This window comes from Micrasema longulum, unplaced genomic scaffold (genome assembly GCF_059751315.1).
Source record: "Micrasema longulum isolate JH-2025_06_02 unplaced genomic scaffold, ASM5975131v1 h1tg000242l, whole genome shotgun sequence".
Taxonomy (NCBI): Eukaryota; Metazoa; Arthropoda; class Insecta; order Trichoptera; family Brachycentridae; genus Micrasema; species Micrasema longulum.
The window spans coordinates 696,810-713,866 of NW_028277447.1; the positions used below are offsets into that span (position 1 = coordinate 696,810).

Below are 17,057 nucleotides of genomic sequence, written 5' to 3' on the forward strand. Positions count from 1 at the left end.
GTAGTTTAAAAAAATAACAAAATAAGAGTATCATTGAAATCAATGGAAAAAGAATTTAAATATAAAAACATAATTGAAATGATAATTGAGATATGTTTTCTAGAAACTCACCCAGTAAGAAATAGGAGCAATAAATCATACGCCAAATAATAGTACGTACTTAATTAAATTATACAAAAATACATCGTGAAAAAAAAAATTAATTAAAAAAACTTGTCATAAACCCAGTAAATGAATGAACTTCTGTATTTTTTTAACGATCCATCTCTGTTAAAATAACTGTCGATTTAACTGTATTTTATCTTCTTCTCGAACATTTACGAGTTATTTTATTTATTGGTAACTTTTCTAGTATGAGAAAATACGCCGAAAATAATTCGTCGTTCAATCAAGATTCAATATTAAATTTAGTAGTGATATTAACCGTCTGTGTTTATAGATTTATGGTGTATCAGTTGATTTAAAAACAATAAATCTACTCCGTTGAATATCCGTAAATGGTTATGAACCGGAAAAGTGATAAATTACCACCAGTTCTCTGTTAATAAATAAATAAATACTAAATCTTTCAAAACGTCAGGGTCCATATGAGGCATTAGAACTTAGGGGTAGGTACTGAAGAAGGGCTAGGTAAATTACTACACTAACGGAACAAACGGTTTACTGGTAAAAATATATTTTATCTTTGAATCTGGCATACAAAAAAACCTTTTTATGATATATTATTAATTTTGGTTGACTTTTCACTCTTTGAAGTTTGAAGTAAAAAGCTAATTATCTGATTTGAGTACAACAATTGAACAAAGTAATGCTGAAATCAGTTAGTCCACAATTTTGAAAAAAAATGATTTTGGTATTATCAGATGCAGTAAGGTCAATTGGCCACATTCATACAAAAAAACTGTAGTTATCACCTTTTGAAAATAATGTTGGTTAGGCCTATTGAAAATGTGTCACAGCGTAAATAAATTCCTATACTTGTCTCCCTTTCTCTCGCCCACTTGAATCCTGTCCCTTTTGCAACTTAATAGTTCTAATAACTATTGAGTTGATTATTTTGCCACCTGGGGTCAGTGTCCGATTTGACCGCGATTGAAGTGCATGTTCGGTTTGGAGTTTTTGCCGCTCAAGCTAGGGTTTCCAAGGACAGCGGTGCCCGTATTTTAACGGCCGTAGTGAACGGTGATGCGGTGGACAGCCGTCGTAACGGTGACTAGAGTGTGGTTTCCTAGGAAAACGGTGTTATCAACACCATTTAACACTGTTTCCCTAGGAAACCACTCTCTAGACGACGTTACGACGGCTGTCCACCGCATCACCGTTCACTACGGCCGTTAAAATACGGGCACCGCTGTCCTAGAAAACCCTAGCTTTAAGCTACCGCTCGCTCCGCCGTATCGCCGCCTCAGCTAAGCTCGGAGAAAATAAGAAAATCAACAAAAAAGGTCAGTCCATTCACTCCATTTCCTTGCATCCATTTGCGCTGTGACAAATTTAATATACCTCCTGTCGAGAACCAGCTCACGCATAGCCATTTTTGGTCTTTCGAGCCGGATGTTGTAAATTTAATAACTACCCACATTTTTCGGTTAGTAGGTAAAACGCATTTATTATTTCTTTTTGTAAATCACATTATATTTTTATTTCAAAATTCATAAAGAAAAGTACGATAGATTGTTTCAGCGACAAATGGATCGTCTTCTGAAAAAAACTCGAAGTATATTTTACACGCGCGCAAAATATATATGATTGTATGAATAATATAGATCATGATGGCATTAAAAAATTCTTAGCTAACGATTCGACCATTGACTTGATAAGAACGGCTTTTTTATCTGCTGTAGAAGAGCAATCTCAAAAACGGCATATCTCAATTTGCAGAAAACACTCACGGTGATAGAAAAATCTAACGGTACTTTAAAAATCATTTAAACTTGTCAAATAGGTAATTAGATTCTTGTTTGCAATATTTAAAAAAATAATGATTTCATTGATTATAATTTGTCAAATGTCGAAAACGTTCCAACTGTTGTGTAGATTCAATTATTCACCCGTTTCACAAAAGTGCTATTATCTCAGTTTCACTTTTCTATGGTTGGCTGCTTTCTGCATAACTACGTCAAATTGAGGGTACAAAAAGCAAACTTAGAAATCTCCACCGAAAACGGAAAATTCGTTATTGATGCCAAAATAAACTATACGTAAAAACCTACCTCCCAAAATAAAAGCGTAATTCAAAACCGTCTCTAAATCTTCCAAAAACAGACCCTATATTGAGTTGGTGAAGCACAATTATTAGAAATCTCTCAAATCTCAAAAAATCGGCGTGATGGTTTGTTTGTTGTTTGTTTGCTTTTTTCTAAGTTTTTCGCAAATATCTCAGTAACTCTTCAATAGACATTTCAATGTTTGCTTCTGATACCCCCCCCCCCCCAATTGATCTAAAACACAAAAAGAAACTTCAAATTCTTAAAAACTTTTGTACGTTTTAATGGTTACATATTTATTTGTTGGATTCAGGTTGTTGTTGAGAGTTGAAGCTCCTACCCTAGTTGGAGATTAATAGAAAAAACGATGTTGATGTTTCAAGGTGTATTTATGACATGGCGAAAAAAAACACTAAACTTTCTCATTGCATCCGATAATGTCATGAAATCAATAATAATCTATACTGAATACTTTTATTATAAATACGAAAGTGTGCTTGTTTATTTGTGTTTCCTTCATGTCTCAACGAAGTTAACGATTGACATATCTATTTCCATAGGAATAATAGGAGAGGTTAGAAGTAAAATAGGGTAGTCATTTTTAATCCCGAATTTAAAAACAATACAATAAAAAGTGTCAAAAAATGTCGACAGTGCGAAACATTCTTTGGAAATGAGTAGGCGTAAAGGTGGGATGTCAAAAAGAACCAATTTGAAATTAATTATTGTCAAAATGAAAAAAACTGACTTGATTTATTTATGGTTAGTTTGGTTCTGTAGCAGGATTTTAGATTTGTGAACCTAATAACGATGCCACGTCACCATAAACCAACGAATCGTCGTATTTTTTTCATAGCGATAGTTAAAAGACCAAGCAACTTATTTTTATTGATAAATAAAAACTCTCATTGATAAATGACACAACCTTGATAATTTCTCTCTAATACCACGTGAGCGAACCCACAGATGTAAACTATTCAACCAAATCCCAAAAGGAACACTCCCACAACACTAGAAGTCAAACTAGAAGATGGGTCATGGGGTCTACCACAAACTCTGAATTCGGGCAAAGAAATTTCAGGTTTTCGGGCCTCAAAATATTAAAAATATTACCCGATCATTGCAAAACCATGACCCGGATTCAAATAAGCTTGTTAAAAAATGGTAACTGGATTTGAGTAGAGAAAAATTGAAAAAAACTGACTCAAAAACATTCTAAAATAATAAATGTTATAATAAAATATTGTATATTTGTATAATAAATTAACTAGTAGGCAGTCATGTTTATTTTTTATTTTGCATAAAAAATGTCTGCCTTAAAATATATTGTACCTAGTTAGGCAGATTAGACGTAATCCAGAGACATCGATTACCTAATTATGTTTGTAGTAGATAAAGAAATTGTACTTTTTTGTTAACAAACCATGATTATTATTATTGTAAATATGAAATCTTTCAAGTTCGTATGAGCACACGATAAATAATGAACAAGTTAGTTTGACACGCAGTATCGGTTTTTTCTTCATATTTAACGGTAAACCGATTTCCGAAAAATCGATAATCCACGCCCTGGTTATAAAGGCAGGCTTTTAAAATATGAGAAAGTGATGTTGTTGAGATGTAATATTATTGTCTTCCCTTAAAATACAGATCACGTTCTACGAAGAATCGTGTAGTTATTTGCTTACAAGGTGAGCCAAATTTTTCCTTCCCTTCGCAATATAATATTTCTACCATCCCTTCGAACGAAATTAAGTATTTTTCGTATAAATTAATTTCGTAAAATTGATTAATAGATATATTCAATGATTTTATATGATAAAACATTAAATTCAAATTTAACCCTTGTGTGTATAAATCTTGATTATTCTTTTTTATTATTTAAATCAAGATAAATTTTCGCTATCTGAACAATTTAGTAATTACTTGCTTCTTCTTCTTTTTTCCTTCTTATCTCCTCTCCTGTCGTAGGGAGAGATTTTTTGAAACCTATATGTAAATCAAAACAGGAATATTTTATATAATGCATATTATTTGTATTTTTATGTATTTTATTGCTTTATATAGTTTTTTTTATGAAATATTATACTATATTATTTATGTATAAGTAACATGTATTCTTGACACATATATATACTTTATATTTGTATAATAACGATTTTTAATTTCTTACATTTGATAAGCTATTACTACTACTACCATAACGCCATTTCCCCGTAGGGGTAGGCAGAGAGAATGGACCGCCACACACGTCTATCCTGGCATACAATCCTAGCCTCTTCCACATTCATACATCTTGTCATACATGCCCTTCGGTTCTGTCTGCTTTTGACATGACCAGACTTAAGATTTTGGTTTATCTGATCATGCCACGTCTTCCTTGGTCGTCCTCGTCTAACGTTGCCGTAGGCATTTACAATTAAGTAGCTTTAGTTTTTCTTTTTTGTTATTGTTTTATTAGGACTATTTATGCTCTAAAGATAAAAAATCTCCATCTTAGAACAGGCTGAGACATGTTAGATGAAGACTATTATAAACAGAGAACACTCCGTTTTCATTTTACATTAATTAGTTTTATATAGATTCCCTGATATTAAGTATGTATACTAATTTTTCTGCAATAAATTTATAAAATAAATGAATAAAAAATAGTGTACTACAGATTTAAAGCTTATTTTTGTTTCAAATTTTGTATGAAATTAATAGATTCTATATTAATACCTAGAAGATGTACATATCCTTCTTATTTTCTGAAACTGAACGGCTTGCGTAGGAAGAAATAACCTTAAAGTAATATGCCCGCCCTTATATTATATAAAACTTTAATGGATTTTTCTTAGAAATACTGTCTATCAAGGTGCACTGCATGACATAATCAATACTATTTTGAATATCATAAACGCTTCTACTCACACAAATTTAAAATACACATTTGGTCATGATAATTTGGACAATTACAATACGCGTTAGTCAGGGAATCTTCATGTGTCTATGTTTCGCTCAACGAAGATCAGCAGAAGGTCTCTGGAAAATATTGGCCATTCCAAATTTAATAAACTGACCGATGAGCTAAAACACGAAAAGTCGAATAAAAAATCCAAAAGTGTCGCAATTAAAAAATATTACTTAAATCTTTTTGATAGTGATAGTTTTTAATGTATTTGATATATATGGTGTAAAGTACTGTGTTTTATGTTTCTTACACAATGTTTTCTTAATATTTTGGATGTTTTGACTATGTATGATATTATGTACTGTCACAAAAATGTTTTCTTTATATGTACGGTCCTATACAGGTTTTTTTTTAATAACTCCTGGGAGTATAATATGCAATATATCATGTATTATATGTTTTATTATGTTGTGTTTATGTCTTTTGATTTTTATAAAGTAAAATAGCTGCTAAAGTTGTTTATTGTGGCTTGACATGGGCATAGCCCAAAAAGCTTTAATAAGTTCATAAATATTTTATTTTGTAATTTTGAATGAATAAATAAATAAATTATAATAAAAATAATAAAAAATAAGTGTATTTAAAGTGTAAAATAAATTAATAAATTTGATGATACAAAATTATATTTTAAAAATACATTATAAAATATTGAATTCAAATTTCATCGTCATCATTATTCTCTTTTTGCACCTGACGGTGCATGGAGCACTGCATTGGTACACAAATCGGAGCGGATCTTGATAATTTTTGTTACATGAAGATAAGATGATCAGTCTTACGCTCTAGGTACGAGTTCAGAGACTACGAAATATTCTGGTGTGAAAACACCCTTTAAAATAAATATTTCATAAATATAAATATAAATCTTAAAAGAGAAGATTTAATACAGTTGACTGGTATTTCACAAGAGATAGATCGTTAAAAAAATACGGAAGTCTAGGCAATTACTGGATTTATAATCAGTTTTTAAAATTTATCGTCATCTTAAACAAACCTTTATCCGCACCTTGTGGTGCATAGGGTACTGCATTAGTAAAGTAAAGATCATCTTTTACAGGGAAGCAAGATGATCAGTCTAGCTCGTAGGGTAATGATCAGCGCGTTTGCCTACCATGCGAGAGGTTTCAGGTTCGATTCCCGACATGGTTGAGATAAAATATTCATTCGAAAAGGTGTTTTTACACTTGAGTATTTTATAGTCCCTGAACTAGCGCCTGAAGCGCAACACTGATCATCTTTACCAAACATAACGAAGGAGATTTGTCTTGTGCTTCAGGTGCTACTAACAAGGACAGTTTAATGTTGTGTATGGCATCCTTATAATTAAATATTTAATGTAGACACTCCCAGAAATTGAACCAAAGTACTCTTTGTGGTTGACTTTTTGTTACCAGATTTTCCTTTTCAGGATTTGTACCCGAGGTAAGTCATCAACTTGAAAACACTCATCCAGGGTTCTGATTTTATTTGACAAACATCACTGTATTCTTCAACCACCGGAATAAATACTGTACCTCAGAAGCAAAGGGATGCAAATCGAAACGTAAAATGTTTAAAACATGCCTAAAAAATCTACTTTCTCTATGTTATTTAAAGCATTCATTTATTTATTTATTTATTAAGCTTTATTAAGTTAGTTCATAACATATTAAGAACTAATATAAACTTTTAACAATACTACAATTTTTATCAAAATTTCTCAATAACATTTTTTCTTATTAATTTTAAAAATATTGTTTTTTTCTATTTCCTTTATTTCTTCAGGTTACTCATTGTACAGCTTCAATCCCTTGTACAATGAGTTTTGAGATTCTGTTTTTTTTCCTCATTGGTAAATTATATTTATTCCCATTAACTAAAAAAAGGAGGAGCTTAAGGAAAAGTTTAAAGTACTCGAAAGAAGCATTCTTAATCTTCTTGCACTTCTCAGATTGCTGACGACACTAAGATTCTCAAACAGATTGACAGCTCTTCCGATTGTTCACTATTACGATCTGATTTATTGTCTTCTAGCACCTGGTGCTCATCCAATAATCTACATCTCAACTTAAGTAAGTGCAAGGTTATGAGATTTTTCGTCTGGAAAATCCAAACATATACGACTACTGACTGAACGATAAAATATTATCATCTGTGTCTAGTATACGAGATTTAGGTATTAAACTTAACACTATACTTTTTTTTACAATTCATATAGAACATGTTATAAATAAATCCTTAAAACTCCTTGGATTTATTAACAGAAGCACAACTGACTTCAAACATATCAATACCTAAGTTTCCTAGTTTGTCCGCACCCAGAGTATTTCTCTTTTATTTGGTCTCCATATTATGATGTTCACATCAAAAATATTAAATCAGTTCAACATCGATTAAAAAAAAAAGATAGGCTGGAGGTTGGGCTTATCCAGATACCTTAATTTAGCTTAAATATATCTTCTCTTCAAGACCATTTAAATAAGTCCTACCTAAAATTTTCAACTCACTCTTTGATACGCCTGAACTACTGAGCTTAATAAAATTCAATATCCTAACTAGAAACCTCAGACAAAACTTACTCTTTCATACAGATAACCATAGAATTAGCTATGGTTTTCATTCCCCTATGCTCAGAATTCATAGGTCTGCCAGCAAACATACCAGTCTTGATTTCTTTGATAACAAGTTGTCTTTTTTCAAACGATCACTGAATCAAATTCAATTATAAACACATCTCTCCTACTTCCACTCCCATCAAGTCTACTATATACCATTGTGTCTTTCTACTTTACTTTATAATAAATTTCTATGTTTAAATATGTCTTTAAAAATGCCTATTGAGCGTAAATAAATAAATAAAAAAATCCTTTGCAGCTCAATTTCAACAATCTTCGAAGTCCGAGGATATAGTAATATTATTTTAGAGATTTTAAAAACAAAATTATATGTATATAACAATTAAAAAAGGTTAGATGTTATTTACTTATTTATTTATTTTATTTATTTTATTTTATTTTATTTTATTTCATTGGAAAGCCAAGAAGAAGTTTAAAAATTGAAAAATTGTTTTCAGGCGTTGTTTAGTATGTAAAATAATTCAGTCAGATGAATCTCTTCACAACAATAAAGGTTTCAGCTCTTTAACTTCTCTAAAATCAACAAATGGAAGAATTGAAGATATATGGATGTAGCATAGGCAAAATGGTGAGTGTTACACAGTGTGTAAAGTGGCCACTTAAATCAGCCAATGACAGGTCATAAGCCCTGTAAATGCCTTGACTTCCATATTCCCTTATTTGAGGTATTCTCCATCCGTGTTGTAATTTGTTATTTCGAAAAGTTTCTCTATTTCTCTTAACTAATTTGCCAAGTGATTTTTTTAACAAGTTTGTACTCATTTTAATTGTTATTCAAACCATTGTTGCTAATGCTGAATATTTTATCTACAATTTAACGAATCAATGTAATTTCTGTAGCTGATATATAACTGTTGTAGCTGGCGAGATTTTAAAATTCTGAAAATGTAAAATGACATTTCACAGCAATAAAATGGGGTTCGTGGTCCTAAAATATAAGAGATTCACAGTCATATGAGGGCAATATTATTGTAAATTATGATATTCAAATTTCATCAAGTACAAAAAAAACATAATTTTGTAATATATCAAATGAATGTCATCAGAATTGTATAATATTTTTTTCCGGGACTTTACGAGTATGTCAAGGATTCTCATCGTTCTAGTTTCTAGAGTTGACATCTATATATGATGTTTTATATTCCATGACTGCTTTTCATATTTATTATCAAGAAAACGATTTGCTCTCGCTAAGGAAAACAATGTTTTACGTCGATTGAGTGTGTGTAAAAAAAACGCAAATTTCAGTTTATTTGTTATTTTATCACGTCATTTGGATGTTATTGATTTATTAACGGACTAAGTCCATTCAAAAAACGGCAAACACAAATTCTTATCCTTATAATACGTACAGGCACAATTGAAATAAACTTCAAATAGATAAATTAAAGCTAGGACAAAAAACAAGTAACAGTTACTACCTCGAGACAAGATCTGGTCTATCTAAGTGATTGTTTAAATCTAGAAAGACTGGCACCAAAAAATTCCAGATCTTGTCTCGAGTGCATACAACGAGACACAATCAGGACATTGGTGCATCCAGGGCATAGTTTGTGCTATGTTGATCAAGGAACAGCACATAATTATGCCGCAACCCGGGGATCGGAACATTAAATGCCACTTGTTCCAATAACGATGGTACATCAATCAAGCTATTTAGTGAATTGAACATAAATATAGAGTCAATGATATTTCTACGTTTAACTAGACTAGAGATTTTTAACATTGACTCCATTTCTCTGTAAGTGTAGTCTCCTCTCTCGAGGCCAATCATCCATGTTACTTTTCTTAGCAAACGATGTTGCACCGATTCGATATGATTCATCCGGCCTACATAGAAGGGATACCAGATCACGGAGGCATATTCTAAAAAGTTAAATGACTTATTGACCACAGTATCAATATGTTCATTAAAGGTAAATTTACAGTCCATGATAACTCCGAAGTTCTTAATAGACTTGACTACATCAAAATAGATAGTTTTGATTTTGTAATCAAAGTTTGCCAATAAGTTTTTTTTAAATGAAATAAAAAATTGTGACGCCCAAATATAAGAATTTATGTAACGGGAGTGCGGTTAAGTTTCTGATTAGGCAAGCAGTTACTCGGTACTATCTACTAAAGTACTACCATTAGAGAACTCGTAATTCGAGTAAAGCTCTTTGAAATAAATTAAAAAGCAATTTCATGTCATAATTTAATATTTTTTTAGTATTCATGTTTTAAAATTTCGAGCCACAGCGTCCTAAAATCCGAAGTGACGGAACAAACGAGTAAAGCCTTGGCAGCATATTGATGCCTAAGAAATATCGTATGGTACGATAAACGTATGCGGATCAGAAGCAAGATTTGGATATACAAAACGTATGTCAGACCAATCATGACGTACTTAATGGAGACGAGGATAGATACAGTAAGAACAAAACAAAAAGAGGAAAACTAAATAAGCGCCCTGAACATCAGAGATGAAAGTACTAAGGGCAATTGCAGGGAAAACTCTAAGGGGCAGAATCTGGAGTCAAGAAGTTAGATAGACGTAATAATTTATGGACGGACTATTCGCTTGATAGGCATATATTTTTCGTTTCAAACAGGTATTGCATATTCATTAGGTCTATAACTTAAAGATCAAGATTTTTTTAAAGAAATTTGAGCGTTTATTAAAGATAATCTTGTTATCAAAGTATTGTTCATTGGAAGTTTCAACATTTTTCCATCTTTCTGGCAACATCTTTTGAATCAAAGATCAAATCAAGCCAATTTTTGATGGCTTGGACTGAAATGAAGCGAATTCCGGAAGGTGCATTCTGCATCGACCGAAACAAATGAAAGTCAGGAGGCGCTAAGTTTGGACTATATGGCAGGCGGGGCAGAACTTCCCATCCGCTAATTTCTAAAAATTTTAACGGGTTAAGCAACATGTGGCCGAGCATTGCCATGTTTGAAAATCAATGTCTCATGTCTGGTCTTTTATTCCGGCCATTATTCCTACAATGATATCTTTAAATGAATCAGTTGTTGTAGGTACAGCTCTCCAATAATGGTTTCACTTGGTTTTAGAAGTTGAAAATCCACAACTCCCTTCTGGTCTTCATCTTCAAACTTATTCGTCTGTCCAGGCCACTTTTTGTCTTTGACATCAAAATCGCCACTTTTAATACGCAAGAGAATGTTTGCCATACAATTCCACGAGCAAACAATGACTTTCGGCTGTAGTTTTCTTTGCAAAAAAGTGACTCGGCAAAACTTCCCGCAAATGCTGTTTTTTTCGCCAATTTTCAAAATTTTCCATAATTTAAAAAAAAATTATTTATTTATTTATTTATTTATTAACGGACATTGTCCATGTATACAATTTATAAGGTTTAAATATTACAATAAAAGAATAGTTTAAAACATTTAAAAAAAAAAGAAAGAAGCATTGACAAACATAAGGGACATCGAGACAAGATCTGGACTATTTATTTAGTGCTCGTCAACTTCCATAGTTTATGTCCTATGCCTTCAATATAGAAGCTAGATTTCCAAATGTCTTATTTATTTATTTATTAACGGACATTGTCCATGTACACAATTTATAGGTTGTAAATATAACAATAAAAAAATATTTAAAAACATTTAAAAAAAAGATAAGAACCATTGACAAACATAAGGGACATCAAGACAAGATCTGGACTAGTGCTCGTTTAAATCGTTGTAAACTTAAACCAAAAAAGTCCAGATCCTGTCTTGAGTTAACAATACGACAAAGGCGGGTCATTGGAGAATTTAGGCCATAGTTTGTTCTATGCTGATCGATGAACAGCACTTCGTTGTTTCTCAATCTACGAGTCGGAATATTGAATTTTACTTGTCCCAGTAATGATGGAACATCGATTATACCATTTAGTATGCCGAACATATATATGGAGTCAATATTAGTTCTACGTTTTTGTAGACTAGAAATATTTAACATTGACTCTATTTCAGCATAAGAATAATTATCTCTCTCTAGTCAGAGCATCCACGCTATTTTTCGAAGCAAGCGATGTTGGACTGATTCAATGTGATTTATGCGATTGACATAGAATGGAGACCAGACCACTGAGGCATATTCAAGAAGAGGGCGAACAGTTGAGCAATAAAGAGTTTTGATTGTACGGACATTAGTAAAATCAGAGGATATTCAGTTAATGAAGCCAAGTAATTTCAGTGATTTATTTACGTTTTTATCTATATGCTCGTTGTATGTCAGTTTATAGTCCAAAACAACTCCTAAATCTCTGATGATGCGCACAAGCAAATCAAACACTGTTGACTGATTTTGACAACTTATGAATAGAGCTTCAAAATGACCTGTCGATCATTTGTTACATGAATGTATTAGTTTTATGCCGTACGTCGTTATATTTTTTTTCGACATTTCGGATTGCATAACAGGGTTCTCCATGATGTTGTTTGTATAGATACATACGTACAGTTACGTGCTAAGAATTTGTACCATGTCACAGTCATTTCAATATTCAGCTTGTTTGTCTGAAAGCTGTGTCGTCTCACAGTCGACACTTTTATGCGATTTCTTTATTACTGGGTACCAGGTTGATTTTAATCGGATCCCATCATCTCTGTTTATACTGTCGGGATGTTCGTAAATCTAAATGGCTTCTTTTACCGATCTAATTTAGCGATTCTTCGGCCTCCCCAAGATAACCGGCTCGAAGAAAAACTTATGTCTTGTTGAAACGCGGTGTTTAGCCAGACTCAACTTTAAGAGGTATGGATAAAACAACAAATTGTATAATATATTAATTTTTAAGATCTTATTCAATTAAACTAATTTATTGGTGAATTCTCGAATATCACTACCACTTTCAGCATCATTTTCTTTTTTTCAAACATTTTACATAAATCTTGTTTTTGTTATTATGTATGAACAAACCTTCTTATCAATATGATGCATTGAAAAAACCCTGTTATTATGATGTATTGACAATCTTTATTATTACTGTCATGTATGAATAAACCTTGTTTTTAATATCATGTATGAACAAACCTTATTATCATTATAATGTATTGACAATTTTAATTGTTAGTATCATTTATGAACTAACTTTTTTATTATAATCACGTATGAAAGGACAATTATTTTATTAACAAGCATGATTTTCATTTTTTAAAACATGTTCAATAAATCTCGTTTTTGATATCATGTATCAACAAACCTTGTTGTTAATATGATGTATTAAAAAAAATCTTGTTGTTATGGTGTATTGGCAATCTTAATTCATTTTAACGTCATTTTTGAACTAACCTTTTAATTATAATCATGCGTGAAAAAAAACATTTTTTACAATCGTGCATATTTTTTTTATATTCGGTAATATGTTAAATAAACCTCATTTTTGTTATCCTTTATTAACACATCATATTATTATTATGATCTATTGACAAGCTTTGTTATTATTGTCATTTATGAACTTACTTTTTTATTACAATGTTGCATGTTAAATTGCCGTTATATAAACCTTGTTTTTATAATTATGAATGAACAAACCTTGTTTTGAATAACATCCATGAATAAACCTTGTTATTAATATAATTCACGAATAAACCTTCTCATTACTATGTTTTATTTTTTTTCCACTTGCGTTTATTTCTTATTTCAAAGAATTAAAAATATGCACACATTTTTTTTGTAGAAAAGGATGGGGTGCGTCAAAAATTAACATGTCAAAATGGAAAGCTTACTTAAAAAAAATATTCTGGCTTACCTGGTATGAGGTTGGCGATGAATGTGAAGGGTAGGCAGAGAACGTTGACCAGGAGATCAGCGCAGGCGAGGTTGACTATGAACAGGTTGGTTGGAGATCGCATCCTCGGGGACCTTACCACTACGGCAACCACAAACCCGTTACCCACGAGTCCGAGGCCAAACACGGCACTGTACGCCAAGCTGCAAAACAAGATAAGTATTATAATACAGCACATCACTTTACCAACAGAGGAATATTTTCATTTAATGAAATGAACAAAGAAATAAAAAGTGCAGTCCAGAAAACAACATATTAAAGAAAGAAGTCAAAACAAATTAATAATATTAATTAAATAGTTCTCGCCCTCCAAGCCCAGGTCTGTAAAGAGCCCGGCTGCTGTGTGGAAGGCGAGAGTTCACATTATGCTAAATCTCCCCCTCCAAGCTCAGATCCGTAAAGTATCGGGCTATTAGGTAAGGGATGAGCTCTTTAACATCCTCAAGTTTAATCAATGGTCCCCCGAAGATGACGCTCCTTTCTTTTAAAAATGTATAGCATCACATTTACATAGAATGTGTATAAGTGTGTCCCCATCTGCATTGCATAATTTGCATCTAGAAGTTTCGAAAGGGATTTTTTACGGACACATTTTTTTTTCTTTTACGTATTGAAAACGTAATTTAAATATATTTTTTAAATCTTTTTTAAAATTAGATTTATATGTTATATTGTATACTTATATTATTTATAAATAAACTTAACTATGTAAAATTCACTATACTACCAACCACGATGTGAATAATCTTATAACCTTCACACATGCTGTGCTGTCCTTGTACAGTGACGCAATAGCCCTTGTCAGGTTATCATTCAATGTCAGGTTTCCATGCAGTGTATTTTGCACCACTAAGTGTGTAAAAGAAAATTTTGATGATATTCACGGAGTTTCAGGGCTGAACCCCGAAACTTCGTAGGAACGTTCCTCATGATAAACTTTAAAAAAAAAAAAAAAAATCCATAACTTTAAAAAAAAGTTTTTATGAAAAAACGAATAAATATGATTTGAATATGAAGTCAACCCTTAATGTCTCAGACTAGCATCCCTTCCACAAACTCCTATCCCTCCTCTACCCAGTCGCTTCTATAGTTCGCATCCGGTGCAAATCGCTTCGTTGGTCAAATGCGTTTTTAATCTCGTTTTAAATATTTTTTTACATTGATTTTCAAAGGAAACTAAATAGTGTAAAAATATGGAATTAAATAAAATGTGAATAATATTTCTCATACTAATTGAAAGTTAATATTATATATGGGGTATGAACATTAGCGGTGTCAGTTTTTTTTCCAAATAAAGAGAAAAAGAAGACACAAAAAAATGCAACAAATAGTCAATAATGAATTCCCTTTTACTATTTTAAAACAAATTAGACAATAATTTATAGCATCATCATCGCATACTGCGTAAATATCGCAAGCAGCTACGGCACATTTATTTCCTCGATTGGACGCAAACAGAAGGGGGTGCCAAAAATGCTTACTTTCGTCTATTTGCCATTCAATTTTAAAGACTTGTAATCAAATAAAATAATATGTGTAACGTAAAAGTAAATACAATATCTTGTAGACAAAAAAAATCTAATAAAGTTGAAGTTACGAAGCGACTTTTACTATTTAAGTTTACTTTTTGCGCTCATTTATTAAATTTGGAAAAAAAGGAAACAATTTTTTGAACCTAAATATGTTGGAAAATGGACTGTTTCCGTGAATTGATGTAAATTTAAATAAAAAAACATAACTAATTTGTCATTTGAAAATTAGATTTTTCCGATATAAATTTATTACAACAGACAAAAAACATTTTTGAAAAGAGAATATGGAAGCCAAGGTATTTACGAGGCTTATGACCAGTCATTGGCCGATTTAAGTGACCACCTTTACACATTTCCTCAACTTTTCTATCTGTTGACTTTTGTAAAGTAAAAGAGCTGAAACCTTTGTCATGTGAATGAGATTCATCTGGCTGAACCAATTCACCTATCAGTCAACGCCTGAAAACAATTATCTAATTTTAATAATTGTTTTTTTTACCAATAAGTTAATTCAACAATGTTTTGTGTATGTTTAAATACTTGCAGACAGGCTGGATTTCCTTCCTGTAACCATTTGAACATACTAAAAATATTGTCAAAATTTTCAGTTTACGAGGATGCGACCAATTTTTTAAGCATTCTGCTCAGAAACATTGCCAAACAAAAGGTTGTCTTGTTTTTATTGTACACTGTCGTAAAACACAGGACTGCTGTCGTCAAGATCCTTTAAGGACGATTTATTAGTGTTCGAGTTGCAAACTGCCTCAAACGACCCATTTTATGACGCAATCCACCAGGACTACAAAACTTCTGCCAAGGTTAAGGATTTGAATACATTCGAGATTCCTTCTCTCCGCAGTATAATCGGTCATCATTTCAACAATGTTTGAGTATGTCTAAATCCTTGCAGACTGGCTGGATTTCCTCCCTAGGGAGTTATTCACATTTAAATTTATTTCAACAGAGGGGAAATATTTTTGAGAAAGGAATATGGATTTCTAGGCATTTTTAAATTAAAAAAAATATTGTTTTTTTTTGTTTTCTTACAGTATACATAAGAGGTTAAACAAAATATTTAAAAAATAATGCATAATTACATAGCAATGAAATACATGTAAATAGTAAACAAAAAAAATACACAAAGGTATGGCCTGTTCGTGGGTATACAAGAAAATTTTAATGAATTTTTGCTCCTATAGTAAAGTGGCCACTTAAACCAGCCAATGACAGGTCATAAGCCCTGTAAATGTGCTGTAAACTTTATATATCCTTCTCAAAAATGTTTCCCTCTCTGTTGAAATAAATTTAAATATGAATAACTCCCTAAGGAGGAAATCCAGCCAGTCTGCAAGCATTTGGACATAATCAAACATTGTTGAATTAACCACCTGGTAAAACAAGAAGTATGAAAATTGGGAAATTGGTTTCAAGCGTTGATAAAGGTTTCAGCTCTTTTACTTCACAAAAGTCAACAGATCGAAGAGTTGAGGAAATGTGGATGTTCAAACATGGGCAGAATGGTGAATGTTACAATGTGTGTAAAGTGGCCACTTAAACCAGCCAATGACAGGTCATAAGCCCTGTAAACGCCTAGACTTCCATATTCTCTTCTCAAAAATGTTTTCCCTCTCTGTTGAAATAAAGGTCATCATTTCTCTTGAAAGGATACGCCGTGCCCGACGATTCTGATGAATAGATATTTGAACATTATTTTTATGTTTTTTTACATTAGTGCAACAGACTAGCAGATAAAATAAATATTTGTTTCTTGTCGCGCGAATGGGGACATTCAAATTCAGAATAAAGAAGTTCAGTGTTACGGGAAATTGGATTAAAAAAACGTTCTCTTGCCCGCGGTTAAAATTAAAGCATTTAATTGTAGCGCGAAGTTTCTCGAAAATGTATGTTTTTTTTTCAAAATACTTTGTGTTGAAAATTAACTATTTTAAAACTTCATAGGT

The 17,057-nt window shown here is 31.8% G+C and overlaps 1 protein-coding gene across 1 annotated transcript in view; it reads right to left on the reverse strand.

The window, feature by feature from the left end:
* LOC148283409 (neuropeptide SIFamide receptor-like) overlaps positions 1-13,701 on the reverse strand; it is a 139,660-nt gene extending 125,959 nt beyond the window's left edge. The window contains exon 1 of the mRNA XM_088223554.1: positions 13,526-13,701. Coding sequence (XP_088079680.1) covers positions 13,526-13,628 — 103 coding nt within the window. The 5' untranslated portion in view covers positions 13,629-13,701. The remainder of the gene's footprint in view (positions 1-13,525) is intronic.
* Positions 13,702-17,057: the final 3,356 nt, after the last annotated feature.